Source organism: Vulpes lagopus, chromosome 24, assembly GCF_018345385.1.
Source record: "Vulpes lagopus strain Blue_001 chromosome 24, ASM1834538v1, whole genome shotgun sequence".
In the NCBI taxonomy this organism is placed as follows: domain Eukaryota; kingdom Metazoa; phylum Chordata; class Mammalia; order Carnivora; family Canidae; genus Vulpes; species Vulpes lagopus.
The window spans coordinates 30,882,663-30,898,768 of NC_054847.1; the positions used below are offsets into that span (position 1 = coordinate 30,882,663).

General features: G+C 43.6%; 2 protein-coding genes across 5 annotated transcripts in view; one reads left to right on the top strand and one right to left on the bottom strand.

Annotated features, from left to right (window-relative positions):
- Window positions 1–16,106, top strand: part of LYPD6 (LY6/PLAUR domain containing 6) — a 123,878-nt gene that overhangs the window by 76,350 nt on the left and 31,422 nt on the right. The gene's annotated exons all lie outside the window — the stretch shown is intronic.
- Window positions 12,178–12,651, bottom strand: LOC121482164 (60S ribosomal protein L23a-like). Its single transcript, XM_041740012.1, has one exon. It carries the CDS (start codon window positions 12,649–12,651, stop codon window positions 12,178–12,180), a length of 474 nt encoding a protein of 157 aa, XP_041595946.1.

Genomic DNA, 16,106 nt, shown 5'->3' on the forward strand with positions numbered 1-16,106 from the left:
AAGTTAGGGACAGGGCCCACGGTAGCTATAATTGTATCTTTACAATGTATGATGGGTCTTCAGCAATCCCAGAATCTATGACCAAGTCTCCCTAGAAGTAGCTGTTGTAATCATGTTTCTTCATAAATTTACGTGATTAGAAATAGGACTTGATAAGCAATGGAACCTTGATAGTGTAGATATTCAGGTAAGAGAATTGTGTTGTACTTTTTGACTTCTTCCCCCAAATTAATCTGTTTTATGTCACTCTTCAGAACAATGCATTTTAGAGTGTAAGAATAAGAAACAGTTTTGAAGTGATTTTATTAAAGCATTTATTGCCAACTATTTATTAATATTAATATTAATATTATGCTCACTATATTTCTAAATCCTCCTTTAGTTTCTACAATTGCATAATGAAAAGATTTCTCATAGATTAAAATCTTTCAAATAACCAGGTTATGGTTTAAGATGCTTCTTGGTATTTTATATATATTTTTTGTTTGCTTAAAAGATGTTAATGTTCTTTGAGAAATCAAGATGTTTGCCTTTAGTAGAGAATAAATGTATTAATAAAATCTTCTCAAGCAACATAACATCGTACCTCCTACATTTCTGTCTCTTCTACCTAATTATGATTTTCCTGTTTATAAGGGTTTGATTATTCAAATCGGAACCTCTAGATATGTCTGGAGGGCACAGGGTTTGGCCCATGTTAGGTCCTCAAATATTTGTTGAATAAAAGGATGAATTAGTTGCCTCTTTGGTGAGGTTTATACAGTCTGCAGTGGCACGGGGTCATAAAACACTTCATGAACTAAGAAGACAAAATCTAGAATGTAATGATGAAGTTTCTTCAGAGAGGACCGCAGGTTTTAGAGACATCGCCGTGCGCTGAGCCTCCAGCGTTCTGTCTATGAGGTATATTCCGTAAGGGTTGTGGTCGAAGCCATTAGTGTGTTTTAGGTGGTGGACAGAAGCTGGCAGGTGGGAACCAGAGCAGTCAGTAGATAGTCTTTGTGTGACCTCCTGTTGGGTTTGGTTTTAATTTTGAATTAGTTTATAGCCTTTAAAATGCAGCAATCTCACAATAAAAATCTGGACTTCTAAGGGTCCAGATTTTTTTTTAACCCATCAGATCTTGCCTCCCTAGGCCTCATGGCACCATTTAGCTGGAGCTGAGTAGTGGCTGGTCCTTACAGATGGACACATTCTAGACTCTATCACTATGTAGCAGGAGAGCCAGTTTGCGGGATGTGTACCACACAGGATACCTAGATGGAGCCCTACGACCTGGTATAGGATATGAGGCATCTGCACCCTGTCATCTGGCATATCCCGCCCTGGCCTGGTCATGCAAAAACAGAAAGAGTGAAGAAAATGGGGCCAGGCCAAAGTGTCCTGTGTATACTGGCTGCCAAACCTCAGTCGCCAAAGAGAAAGCAGAGGGGGAAGAGCATTCTAGACGGAGAGAGTAGTATAGATTTTTCTAGGACTGAATGCAGAAAGTAGCATGCTCATTCCCGATGCCCGTGGAGTACACAGTGGGCAGGGGCTTGCTGGGAGCAAGGAGGGGATGAGCCCAGACAGATGGTAGAGGCCGATCATGAAGACGGTGAAGGAGATGTTGATATGGGATTAGATGTGTAAGAGATTTATTGCACACCTATGAGGGAAAAGGGGAGGGGCTGGGGGAGGCTGGGAGAGTGTCAGAAGCTGTACAGCCCCGACCCTTGGGAGGGATGGTCTTAGTCTATAGTGCAGTTCTCAGAAAGTTCAGCAAGGAAGATGGGGCACCCTTGTGCCAAAGTCACCTATCAGAGGAGTCTCCTGTATTCCCAGAAAATGAACCAGTTTTATGTGCCATCGTCACTGGCTAGGAGCAGCCTTTTGGAGGTGTGGCCTCAGTGTGAGAGTGGTGATGGATTTTGGAGTGCAGCTAGGGCTGTAGGTTAATTGTGCTGCCTACAGCCAGAAATCATGAGGCTTAGTCTCATGGCTCCTATAGTCTGCACTTCGTGCCACGCAGACCTCCTTCGCTATGCAAGTTCAAGGAGGAGCACCTCCGTGGTTCCTGTGGGCGGCTCTTCCTGAGAGGGAACTCAGAAGATGAGGCTTGGTCGGACAAATTATATCCCATCCTCGCTGCAGTTGATATTCCAGGACTGCAATGGGTACTCCCCCTCTCCCTCCTAGGATACCCATTCTGGGTTTCTCACGTCCTTGATTATCACCTCGGTAGGTCTGGATGGTTTACCTAATGGTGTGACTCAAATCTTCATTCCTAGGGGGTCTGGAACCTTAATGGTCATCCCCTTTTCAGACTAGGACTGCTGCATGTGTGTTTTCGCAGCCACACTGGGGTAAAGGAGGTACCTCTGAGGATCACCTAGGCTTCGTATGGGTTCCTCTCTGCCTACATTGTATAAAGGTAGCCTTGCCTCTTCCTCCTATGTAGAACCAGTTATCCCTGCCAGCATGGCATTCTTTTGGTCTTTGGACACAAAGAGTCCCAGGTGTCCCAGTGGGAGCTGAAACATGTATTTCAGTAGGACCTCGCCATGTCCTTTGGTAAGATTATGCCCCTTTGTAGACGAAGATCTCCAGTATTACAGAGCTCAGAGCTGCATGGATCACTGGGGGTGATGGTAAGAGAGGCCTCTCCTGCTTCTACCCCTTGGTCTTCGGACTCGGTGTCCTTCCTAGTGAGGACACAGCATCAGATGGGAGACTCTGACCTGATGCACATGCTGCATCCTGCGGCTGGCACCCCATCCTTTCAAAGTATTGCCTCTGAGCTGGTGCTGTACCTTCAGAAGGCTATTCCAGCATTTGGGGAGACCAGCTGCGTGGTCTTGGACTCAGCGCTGTGTTGTGCAGGATCCCATGCCTGTGCGGCAGGCATTTCGTAAGCCGCTAGGTAATTATGCTGGCTGAGGTTCCGGTAGGTGTGATTAGGTCTAACAGAACCCAGCTTGTGCTGGACAGTCCCGAATGTACGGTCGCTTGTTACCACAGACAGGAGCATCTGTCGCTCGCAGGGCTCAGCAACATGCCAGGGTTGTTTTTTCCAAAGAGGTATACTTCCCTGCTGCAGATGGCATGGCCTTAATCCAGAGTCCCGGGGGCCTATTTTCTCATTCTCCCACTAGAACGCTCGATCTCCTTGTTTGTACATAAAAAATTTCCACTACATCTGCAAGCAGTGAGAACCATTCCGAATTTCTAACTGTAGAACTATAGGATCAGATCTCTGGTTTTGAAAACCATAAGACAGGAGTATTAGAATGAAAAGAAACTGGAGACGGGCAGACCAATTTAGAAGCTATGACAATAGTCCAAACAAAAATTAAGGCCCTGAAGTTCTGGCCATAGGCGTGATGAAGAAGGTGGCGCTGATTTGAAAAGCATTTAGAAAGTGGGATCAAAAAACCCCTGCGGGTGGGGGGTGTTGCATATCAGTAAGATAAAAATGTCCAGAAGAATTCTGGGGTTTTGGGATCTAGTGAGTAACCAAAAATTTTTCATGTATTACATTTTTGTTCTTTCATTTTGGAGCCCCCAAGCACTATGCCACTAAAAGAAACTGAATCTGTGCTGAGCCAACAGTGCCCATGAACTCCATTTAGTCAGCTGGATCTTGCACCGAACCTCAATATTAATTTTTCTTGAATCAATTTCTTCCTCCAAAATTACGGAGCTGGAGTAAACCAGAAATATATTGAGCCGGAACATCAAATATTGTTTTCGTCTATTTTGTTTACCCTGGAACCCCAGAATGTAGACAGAGTAAATGTTTAATAAATGAATGAATTCTCCCAGATAAACCGATAATTAATTTGGAGTTGACGATGCTTTTGGGGGCCGTATTTAGAGCATGTATTAGTGGGAGATGTTGAACCTGCATGTAAATTAAGATTAGAAAAGATACCTTGTTCACACGTCTCATGGTAAGAAGAGATGGGTTGTGTTATAGTGGGAAACCCAAGTGTCTCCTCGTTCCACCTGGACTTGATATTTTTGGCTTAATAGTCCTGCAGGAGGGAAGGCTTGATTCGTTCTTGATTACAAGCAGAGGAAGACAAAGGATCTTGGGAAATACTCACATCATAGCTTGATGACACAATCCCAGGAAGGGAACCCCCCCGCCGCCCCCTCAGCATTCATCCTGGGCTGCCTGGTGGAAGACAGGGCAGATTGCATTTTCTTTTCATTTTCCTTTTTCCCCATGTCTGAGTTTATTCTAAGAAAATAATGGAGACTAGACCATGTGCTGTAGTTGCAAGAATGCTACTGACAGCATTACTTAGAATATGGAAATCTGGAATCCTCTGGAGTGAGTAATACTGGAGGATTGAAAGCAGGAGTTAGCTCATTACGGTCACCTACCTTTTGATCTGCAAGTTTAAGGTTTTATAGTTCAAGCAAACTGAGTTAGAGACTCTCAGCCTATAGCAGAAACACTTCTTTCCTCTGATTCTTTCAAGACTTGCACTGTTTTTTTACATCTCTATCTGCAGTCTTGCCGTTGGTTTTAATGACTTGGAAATAAATCTGTAGATCCAGAGAAGGCCTGGGGTGGGGGGGACTGTTGGCAGAGTGAGTCTTCCGAACCACCTGGCTCCCCTGTTTGCCTCTGTCTCCTTCACCCTCTTCCTTCAGCTTCCGGCGGTCGCATGCTTCCTTCACATTCTCAAAGCTAAAAATGACCACTTTTCCCCAAACGTGTCACAGTCTTAGGGCATCTAGGATACACTGGACAAGCCAGCCTCCTCTCAAAGGCAGTTCTTCTCTTCGCTGTAACTTCTAAATCACCGATGGCTCCTTGGAGCATGGTGTGTGAAGCCTGAGGACTGCATTCAGATGTCCATTCCCACACTCTACCCAGGTGACCTTGGAGCAATCGACTTATCCCTTCCCTTCCTTCGTCCACTCACCTATACAAATAGGGATTAAAGAACAATAGTGACCCCGTAAGATAATTGACAGGATCAGATGTAAAGCAGGTAGGATGCTTCTGGTCAATATAAGAAGCTAACATTTTCAGGCATCAACAAAAAACAAATAAAGGTAGGGATAGAGTGGTTCTTGGTGGAACTTCGGAAAAATGATGCCTCAGTCTAGTTCATGTCCTTTTTATCCCCTTTCACCCCAGCACTGATGAGCAGGCCAAGAGTTGCATGATGTTTTCTGACTTGAGTTAATTAACGCTGATGCGTTGGTATTTAGCTAGGTAACAGCCATGCTACTTCCCCCTAGCCCTCAGTGGTCCTCAGGGCACAACTTTGTTTTCCATTTACTTATCATTAATACAGAACTCCACTATCCAGCGCTGTAGCCGATATTCTAATGTCTATTTAGTTTAAATTACAGTTAAAATTAAATTCAGTTCTTCAGTCACACACGTCCATTTCCCAATAGCCACACGTGGATAGTGGCCCCCAGATTGGACAGCGCCAATGTAGAAGGTTCCATCATTGCAGAACGATCCAACCGACAGTGTGGATTTAGATCCTGACTTTTGCTGTGTATGTAGAGTCACCGTCGCATGTATTGACACTACTGACTCTCCAAGTGTGCGCACACGGGCTGGCCGGAAACTTCAGATCCTCGTAAGCATGAAAAAAGGAATTGGAGCAACCAGACATCCTGTGCCAAATCCTGATCCTTTTAAGATCTGTGATTCAGTTCCTTTGTGTCTTGTAGGATTATTTTCTATGATATATACACGTTTCTGTTTTTGTTTTTGTTTCATAGTCTATGAAAAAGACTTGGCAGGATTCAGTGCAACTGCATAGATTATATGGTTTTGATATTGGGATCATGTTATTCTAACTTTACAGAGTGAAATCAGGTTGGACGTGTTACTACCTTTCCTGTTATTCCCAACGACCGTTCTTTTCTCTTTGCTTTATTCTCAGCCCAGCCTTCCTTCTATGAATAACATCAGAGCCAGCGACTAGAAAGTCAGTGAAGATGGGAAGTTTGCCACTTCTAAAGGGATGGAAGGGGTCACTTCTTGATCAAGACTTAGCTTCCCAGGCATAGTCGCTCACAGTGGAAATGGCGGGGTGGGGGTCCCAATGCATTCAAGGCATCCCGGGTGTCCGTGCAAAGGAGACTGAACCCCAAGGACTTCAGGGCTCCAGTTCACACGGCTCTTCGTGGGAGAGCAAGAGTTCAAGCTCAAGTCTGCGGGCTGCAAAAGCCGTTCTCTCCCCAGCACGGACATTGGCCTACTTGCTTCCTTTCTCAAAAACACATCCATGTCCCAGGCTACCTTGAGAGTCATAGTTATAGTATCTGTTTGTTCCAGGAGGGGCCTCCAGGCATCTTCTCTTTTGTTGTTGTGGAATGAAGTGTGCTAAGTTGCAAAGTTAGAGGGTGCTTCACCCTTGAGTCTTTCAAGGGCAACATGGGACAATCACTTCAAGAGGATGAAAACCACTTTGGGGAAGCCATCACCAAAGTGGCCAAGGGAAGCCTATGAGGTTTGGAGCCAGAGCATTGTAGAAACCAGGTGGGAGGCCGCGGTCGTTTCATGGGTCCCAGCTGCTCAGCTCCTTCCCTCGGAGGTCTGAGGAGCCCAGGAGGCTAGAGAGGGGAGGCCTGATGGAATTCACAGTGCTGATCCCTCCGACTGCCGACTAGCTCCTTAACCCAGTGCTGCGGGGAACTGGCAGCGGTTTGCTGGTGCCCTGGATGAACGGAAGGCACCCTGGAGCTGTTTCCTTGCACCAGCACCTGCAACGGGAGGAGAAGGCTTCCCCAACGTGGCTGCAAGTCACGATCGCCTGGGGAGATTTTTTGACCCTCAGTACCCGGGTCACACCCCCTACCAATGAAACCACAGTGCTTGAGGCCATCATCAGTCGTTTGTTAGGATCTTAGCTGATTCTAATGTGCAGCAAATTGGGGAATCTTGGTCCTTTACTGACACCCCCTCCTCTCCTCTCACCCCCTCTCCCCTCTGCTTTCTCCTGCACCTCCCCTTTACAGGCTTTCGCTTTGACTCTTGCTCCCCGAGGAGTGCCAGCATCTCTCCCCTCGGGAGTCCCAGCAAAGCCCCCTTTCTGCCCCACCCAGAACGAACACAAAAGGACACCCAGTCTAGGTGCTCTTCCGTGGCTGGCACCTGCCCTCCAGCCTCCCCATCTTGGTGTCCTGCTTGTGCTCACAGGCTGCCCCAAACACTTTCTGGGTCTGGCCCTTCCTCCATCATCCCATCCCCAGAGGTATGCCTCCTAGGACAGGGCTCCCCCCGAATGCTGTCTTCTCCCTCCTCGGCACCTGCCACTCATGTAGAAGATTCAAAAATGTGTGTTTTCATTTCCTGGTACCCCTGTTCTCTCAACTGTAAAATGGGGTAATAGTAGTGCCTACTTCACAGTGCTGTGGGGATTGAAGAAAGCTCTTAGAGAGTGTCTTGCACATGTTGGGTTGAACCACACAGGACTCCCATTTTTGTAGACCAGGAGTGATCCAAGAGTAGTGATATCTTAACTGTTCAGCCCTATAGTAAGTGCTCAGTAAATGCTAGTTATTACTATTCTTATGAAAAATTTTATTTGTAAAATAAATAAGAGAGAGAAAGAAAGAAAGAGAGAGCACAAGCAGGCAGAGCGGGAGGGAGAGGGAGAAGCAGGCTCTCCACTGAGCAGGGGCCCCGATGTGGGGCTCCACCCCAGGACCCCGGGATCATAACCTGAGCTGAAGGCAGACGCTCAACCCACTGAGCCACCCAGGCACCCCTCTAGTCAGTGCTGTTATTTTCCATTTTATTTCATTAGTGTATTTAATTTGAATGTAATTTTATTTATATATGGTAATTTTGTTTAGCTTTAAAGCTATTACGTGGGCTTTAAGCAAAGGGGCTTAGACCTAGTTTTCTATCTGTGTAGATGTAAGAAGCATTATGGTTATTATAATTATGGTTAATTGAGAGTAGGGATAGATGAGACTGTGAGACTTTTTTCTCTTTAAAAGAGAAGGCAGTTTTAAAATTTCAGAAATCCTGTCTTAGGCCTTCCCAGTCTGCCTCGTATAATTCACTTGCCCTGGGTTTTTAGCTTCGCCCGAGGATGCTGATTGTAGTTGGGATCAGCTAGGAAATCTGGCAAGGAACCTAGGCTTTTGATTTCTTCTAATAGAACACAGTATTCCATGGAAAACTTTTTAAAGACCTTTTTAAAGACCTTTCATACCTCCTTCCAAGACTGGGGAACAGAGGGTTCTGACCCAGCATCTTGACCCAAAGGAGGAACCCGATGCCTTGTTAGGACACTCAGGGCTGATTTTAAGAATTATCTTAGCTAGCAGGCATGTGCTCGGTATGGTCCAAAGTGCTCTATGTGTGTCATCTCTTTTAGTCCTCCTCAGGGCCCTATGGCATAGGCAGTATGATTGCCCCTATTTCACAGGTGAAGAAAATGAGGCACAGGGATTCAGAAACCTGCCCGAGGTTCTACAGTTCCAGTAGCAGAGTCCGAGTCATAGCCTGGGCTGGCCTCCTTCATAGTCCAGCTTTAAGATAAAGTGGTTTCTTTGATCCTTCTTAGAATTGTTAAAAAAAAAAAAAAAAAGTGTTATCTAAAGCTTGGGCTTTTCTCTTGGCCCTAATTTCTCCTTTGCCTTGAGGGCACCCTACATTCTTTCTCCGTCCAGTGCTCCTGGGGGATTTGCTCACAGGCGGTGCTGGAGGGAGTCCCCGAGGGATGGAGTTATTTGGTTGGTTGATGGTTTTCTCTAGCTATGATTCCACTTCCTCAGTTTTGAGGCTGGCCTTTGTCAATGTGCTGTGTTTCCTACTTCTTTTTTTTTTCCCCTCTCCACGAGAGTAGAATGACAGCATGTATTTCTGTTTATTAACATCTTTTTAGAGAAAAAGCAAGAATATTATTACTAATACCAAGAATTGTTTTTGCGTTACTGTGGCCAGGGGCAGCTGATCCCAGTTTTTAGGGAGGAGCTCTCTTTAAGGGAAAGAATTTATGAATGAACAATCCTAAAATTAGGAACAGGGCAATGGCAGGAGCCCCTTCGATCAGGGACCCTGAAGCTCCCCTTCACTGCATGGTACATCCACCTCTGGCTATGATATTTTGGAATTTTGACATCTTTTGTTTCCTCTGATCCCTCCTATTTCCAATGCCTTATTACTAATATAGTTATTTGATAATTCATATGAACCTAGATGTTAACTGGGTCTTTATAAAATGTAATGGGTCAACCCTGTCTCCACTTCCCCCTTTCTTCCTTCTTCCAGATAAGCAGCCCTGGTTGTCAGGGAGGATTGTGAACCTCAAGTTGGGTTTTATTGATAACACCTGGTGACCCCCATGAGGGCCTGTGGAGGACCGGTGCAGTCACTGTGTTACCTGGCTCCTCTACCTGGCGTCTTGCAAATGTGTGGCCTTGGTTGTAAAGCCAGGAGGTCATCATCACCCATGGTCACTCTTGACTAAATGGCTCAAAGATGTATCATCTCTCCCTTGCATACAAAGCAAATCAGCGTCTCCTCCCATGTACTTAGCAACCTGAAGGGGATCTTTAAGAATTACATCAATGATTTTAGTAATAGGGTTCAATAATCTGTTCAGCTGGAACTATGAATGACAGCATGTTTAACAGATAATGCCAGCCGTACCTGCCCCACAGAGGATGATGGATGAGTGAATGAGCAAGTAAAATAGAAAACGAGGAGGACAACTGGGGAACAGGAATAGGAAAACTCTGCAATGAGGAGGGGAGAGGAGTCTCATGCGGCTCTTTCAGTATCAGAAGTCAGGGAGGGGAGTCTACCTAGATGCCTAGATACCTACCTACATTTCCTCATCCATGAGAAGCTACTCAGTATTTTTTCTCTAGGAAGGGAGTTAATTTAGTTGCAAAAATAAAAAGTTTCTATTATCCAGGACAGTCTTCTTTTATTAATAACTCCTGCATCTTTTTCTGCCTGGATGCATACTATTATGTAAAATCTTATTATATTGTTTTGCTACAATAATAGACTTCTTTAATAACCATTATTTATGGAGGCTTGCAAATGAAGATGGTGCATTACAAAGGAAGAATTCACACCTCAGTGATAGTCAGGAGGTCATCTGGTACATTCCTTTGCCTTCACACCCAGGGTGAGGTAAATAACAAATTAGAGTTTAGAATGTGAGTTTTCACAGACCCCAATACCCTTTCACCAAAATGAAACTGTGATGATCTTTGTGCGCTCAGGAGACATGTTGTGTGTCACTGAAGGCATTGGTGGGTCAGAAATTTGGAAGATGAATGCATGGATGGATTTGGTTTTGGAAACATATTCTGTATTAAATGAGAAAAATTGGTTAAGACTTAGTACTTAGCTACTAAGGAACCCAGTGATTTGAAAAAAGCCATAGAGGGATCCCTGGGTGGTGCAGCGGTTTGGCCCCTGCCTTTGGCCCAGGGCGCGATCCTGGAGACCCAGATCGAGTCCCACATCGGGCTCCCTGTGCATGGAGCCTGCTTCTCCCTCTGCCTGTGTCTCTGCCTCTCTCTCTCTCTGTGATTATCATAAAAAAAAAGTTGAAAAAAGCCATAGAATTTTCACTTAAGCCACTGTTTTAATGTTGGCCATTTTATTTTATTTATTTTATTTTTCTCACAAAAAGAGAGAGTACAGGCGGGTTCTCCTACCCTAGCAACTACAGTTTTCTTGAACTTGAGTTATAAAGGGCCGTCTGGAAACAACCGTCAAGGGGTTTGGAAAAAACTTGGTTAGGATTCTTGGAACAATGGGCAAAACCCTGTTCCATGCAAAATAGGAAATAATACTTGATGTGAATTAGCTCTTTTTGGCCCTGGGGGAGAATCAAGATTAGGTTAAGTGATTGTTAGTAGATTGAAGGTGGGAATTAATAAGTTCAAACATTTTGAACTTCCACATTTTTTGGAAGGTCTCTAGGATGAAAATTCGTAGAAAAAATAAAATGAAAATACGATATTCTTAATCATATAGAAGCATTTTAAAAATGACACAGAAGCAAAAATTTCTACAAACCACCACTCCCTTCTAGGCAAATAAAAAATGTCAGGCTGGACCTGAAATGTACCTGGTGTTCCATTCCTGGAGAGTTCTTTGACTCCATCCCCTTGTGGCTGTTTGTACTTCCAAATGCCATCTCATCAGTTCTCTAGAAACTTCAGATTGATAGAGGAAGCAAACAAGCAAACAGCCAGCAAGCGGAAGAGAGTTAATATAACATCTCTTAGAAATGTGAATATACTGCTGGGCATACGTGGCCAGAAATCATTTATCCTTCAGGAATTGAAGCATTTTTGATGCAACTGACCTTTAAATCAGATTGGAAAAGGTACAAAGGCAGCTTTTCCCTATAACTCTAGCCTCGCCAAGAAGTTCCAGAGAAAGAAATACACATCTTTTTAAAGCATTGATTTTTATACAAGTAGATCCTCAATTCATACCAGAATATGTGATCATGTATCTCCCTATAGCTTATGGAAATGAAACATTAGTGTCCAAGAAGTCTGGAAGAGGTAATCTCTGACCAGTTCTCTATCACTGAAATTTTTTTAACTTTTTTTTTTTTTTTTAAGCAGGCTCCACACCCAGGGTGGAGCCCAGTGCAGGGCTTAAACTCATGACCTGAGCTGAAATCAAGAGTCAGATGCTTAACCAACTGAGCCACCCAGTCTACCCTATTATTGACATTTTTAAAAACCAACTCTAACCTTTTTGTTGATAAGCCTTAAAGAAGTATTAATGTCAAAGCATTTATGTTACAAAGAAAAATTTAAGCTGGTGGCTAGTCCCTTTTAGAAGACTCTTGAATTGGTCAAAGCTCCTGGTTGCAAGGGTCAGAAAGCCACCTAAAACTAGCTTGGGCAAAAATGTTATTTTTTGGGGGTGTCTTGGGTGGCTCCATAGGTTAAGCATCTGACTCTTGATTTTGGCTGAGGTTATGATCTCAGGGTTGTGAGATTATCCCTGTGTTGGGCTCTGTGCTACCCCTGGAGGTCCTTAAGAATCTGTCTGTCTGTCCTCTCCCTCTCCTTTTGCTCCCCACCCCCCATGCATGTGTTTGTTCTTTCTCTCTCTCAAAAAAAGGTTACTTGATGGAGATTGAGGCTTCTTCTTCTTTTTTTTTTTTTTTTTGGTGAAAAAATTTATATTTAGATTTATAGCCGGCTGGACTCAATTTAGATTATCCCAATTTTGTTGGCAACACCCAAAGCATCATAGTCAGGAGCCAGTCGAACATATGCTTTCTTCTCTCCATCAGACCTGATCAAGGTGTTGACCTTGGCCACTTCAATGTCACAGAGCTTCTTCACAGCCTGTTTGATCTGGTGCTTATTGGCCTTGACATCCACAATGAACACAAGTGTGTTGTTGTCTTCTATTTTCTTCATGGCTGACTCAGTAGTTAAGGGGAACTTGATGATGGCATAGTGATCAAACTTGTTTCTCCTGGAGGCCCTCTTTCGAGGATATTTGGGCTGCCTTCGGAGACACAGGGTCTTGGGTCCTTGGAATGTAGGTGACCTACGGATCTTCTCTTTGTGACTGTGCACGCCTTTCGGCACCACTTTCTTAGCTTTCAAAGCCTTTGCTTTGGCTTCAGCTTTGGGAGGGGCAGGGGCTTCCTTCTTCGCCTTCGGTGCCATCTTCATGAAAGGGCGAGATTGAGGCTTCTAAGGAAAGAGTTACAATTAACCAAAAAGGCAAGGGTTGCACACAACTCAGCTCTTGTCTCCATCCCTCATCTCTGACTCTCTTGGCCAGCAAGCTTCATTGTCTTCTTCCTCCATATGGGGAGGAACATGTCCTACACATGTTCCTAAGTTTCATTTCTTGAGGACTCCAGTACCAGAGAGGGCTGATTGTCTTTTTCCGATTTTGGCTTGAAAAATACCCAGGAAGAACTCTGATTGGCCTGGCTTGGATCACATGTCCCACCCTAGTCCAAGCAATAGCAGCCTATAGGATGGATCATGTAAGAATACAATGTACCTCCATAACACCAAATGATGGGTATCAGTAGAAGAGCCATTGCATAAGGAGGAGGAGACATAGGGCAGAAGTGATGCCAAATGCCCACTAGAACTATCGTTTCAACCTTATCTTTTGATTTGCCAAGTTGTAATGGCATGGCATTTTATTTTTAGGGAAGAAAATCATCCCAACAGGTAACTTCCCCACCTTCTGGCATTTGTAGAAATACTCATTTGAGCCATTATTAGTTTCATTTTGCATTTCCAGGTTAATGAGGTTACTTAGAACTTAGTATTGTTAATTGTAGGGACATCTGTGTGATTTTGCTGGCCCAACATCCAGTTCTTGGCCACGGTTTGGGAAGACCTGAATGAGAATACAGGCAAATGAGGGGAGCAAGGTTGAGGGCTAGAAATTCCTGATAAGAGGTTAAAAATCCAGCCATGTCCAAACTAGATGGTCAGATGAGACAGTGAAATTCATCCCTTTCCTCCCTTACCCACCTTTTGGTTACAGTCTGTTTGATTTGAATTTCTTTACTTTGCCACCAACATGAAAAATGGGATTATCTTCATAAGCGGCACTGTAATTCCTACTTAGCTCTCCTGTACCAGCTCTTCATATTCCAGGTAGCTATTGCGACATAGCAAATCACCACAAAATGTAGTAGCATAAAAGAGTTGTCATCATTTTATTTCTCTCTCCTCACTTATGTGGGTCAGGAAGTGAGAAGGGCTTGGCCAGGCAGTTCTCACTTGGAGTCTTCATGAGGTTGTAATTAGACCGTGGCTGGAGCTGGAATGGAGCAGAGAGTGGAGCAGGAGCAGCTGGGGACTAGCAGGGCAGCACTATCTCTTCATAAAATCTCAGTAGCTCTGGGTGGGCTACTTGGGCTTCCTCTCATCATGGCACTCAAAGCACTCAGAGTGCTTACATGGCTGGGTGTTCCAGAACACTACGTGTAAGTTGAGTTATTCCCACCATACTCCGGCCAACTGGTCAGTAAGTTTGGCCCAGAATAAAAAGGAGAGGATGCAAACCCCACCTCTCAATGGAGAGATGTCAACGAATTTGCAGATGTGTTCGTAAACCACCACCATGTTACAAGCGATTCTCAAATTGTGAGAAGTTAATATAGTCAGAATGATACATTTAAGTTGTCTTAGTTTTGTGAAGACATGTTCTTAATTTGTATTTTTGGGAGCTGGATTAACTTCTCTAGTCATTAAGGTACTACCACACCTAGATTACACATATCTAAAATTAAGTCAAGATTTCTCACGATCTTTCAGGCTTCAGAATTTCATTTTGCTCCTATGTTAGGCATTTCAAACTTCAATATGGATAGCATTGGGAAATGCTTAGATTTGTATTACTTCTCTAGTTCACATTTGCTTGTGTAGTGATTTAGTATTGAGGTGTTGTCGTTTGGTAGTTGGTACCTTAGTCAATGTAGCTTCCAGAAGTGCTTAATTACTTGTCTTAGTGATCAGTTTAAGGAGTTGGGAGTATCTTATTTTATGGACTCTATATGAAATAGCAGTTGGGGTCTAGATTTGTAAAACTTGACCTGGGTTATGGGTCTATCACTTTGCCTCCATGACTAGTGTTAGGAATCCTCCTTTATACTAAGTATTATCATCGAGTGAAAATCAGAATGCGACTCTTTTCAACTTTCTCCCAAGTGGAGGAAGTCAAATAGATCTTGAACTAATTTTTTTTCTGTTTCAGAACGTAGCAAGTTATCCATTGGAATAAAACCAGCACTTGAGTAACTCATGCAAAGGTAATTTAGAGCACAAATTAAATCTGTCAGAGTGGTATTAGATTTGCAAAAGCTCATAAATAACAAATGAAAGGTCACAGAGCTGTGAAAATGAGAGTGTACTTCTTCATAAAGAGAACTATAGTCAGGGATGGGGTCCTCAGCACATATTCAAATAGCAGCACATAAAATGGAAATGCAACATCTTTTCTAAATGTCTAGGACAGTCCAAAGGCACAGTGGACTCCAGAGAAAGGCGTCAAAGTCCTAGAAAAGACCCTTCATATTATTTGAGCATATCCAGTATCATATTTGGGAGGCTTAGGGATTAAAGCTTCATTGCCTACTGAGACTCTGGACAGAAAAAATACAGCCCCTTCAGCAGAGCCCATATTTCAGTGATGGTTAGACTAATTGTGAATGCATGTAACTCATCTTTCATTTTTTAGTTCCCAGGATACACTAGTAGAGTGAGTAGGGTTTCAGGATTTACCGTAGGAATGTAAGCAGTTGGTGGTGATATGAATAAATAGGTCTGCCCATTCTGTTTTTCTTATGGGAAAGAGAGGTGGAAAATACAGCCCTGGCTACTACAGAGTAGACAAGGTCTTTTACTGTGCATTGCATGCACATTTTTTTTTAAGTGCCATGTTGGACTTGACTTGTATAAGGGAACAAAATCTGTATTTATTAAACACAATGTGTGAGATTCATCAGAATCAAAAATGTTTTATATCTAAGGACACCATCAAGGAAGTGAAAAGTAAACAAGGAGGGAGAAAATATCTGTAAATCCTATATCTGAAAAGTGTCCAGAGTCCAGAGTATAGAAAGAACTCCGGTAAGTCAACAATAGAGAGACAATAACCCTATTAAAAAACGAGCAAAGGATTTGAATTGGTATCATCCCAAGATCTACAAATGGCCGGTGAGCACATGAAAAGATGTTCAGCATCATATCACTTGGGAAATGCAAATCAAAGCCACGAAGATACCACCTCACACCAGGCTATAATAAAAAAAAGTTGTTTTTTTTTTTTTAGTGAAAATAAGGATTGGTGAGGATGTAGAGAAATGAACACTGGTGTTTTGTTGATGGGATCGTAAAATGGTGCAGCCACAGTGGAAAACTGTTGGGCAGTTCTTCAAAAAGTTAAACACAGAGTTACCATAAAACCTGTCAATCCCACTCTTAGGTATATACCCAAGAAAACTGAAGACGTGTGTCCACACAAAAGCGTGAACAGGAATGTTCTCGCAGCATTATTCCCAATAGTCAAAAATTGGAAGCCCCCTGCGGCGCCTGGGTGGCTCCATCAGGTCAGTGTCTGCCTTCGGCTCACGTCATGATCCCAGGGCCCTGGGATG

Bases quoted from the DNA above. Each gene is read 5' to 3' on its own strand.
- LOC121482164 (XM_041740012.1), bottom strand. From the start codon at position 12,651: ATGAAGATGGCACCGAAGGCGAAGAAGGAAGCCCCTGCCCCTCCCAAA.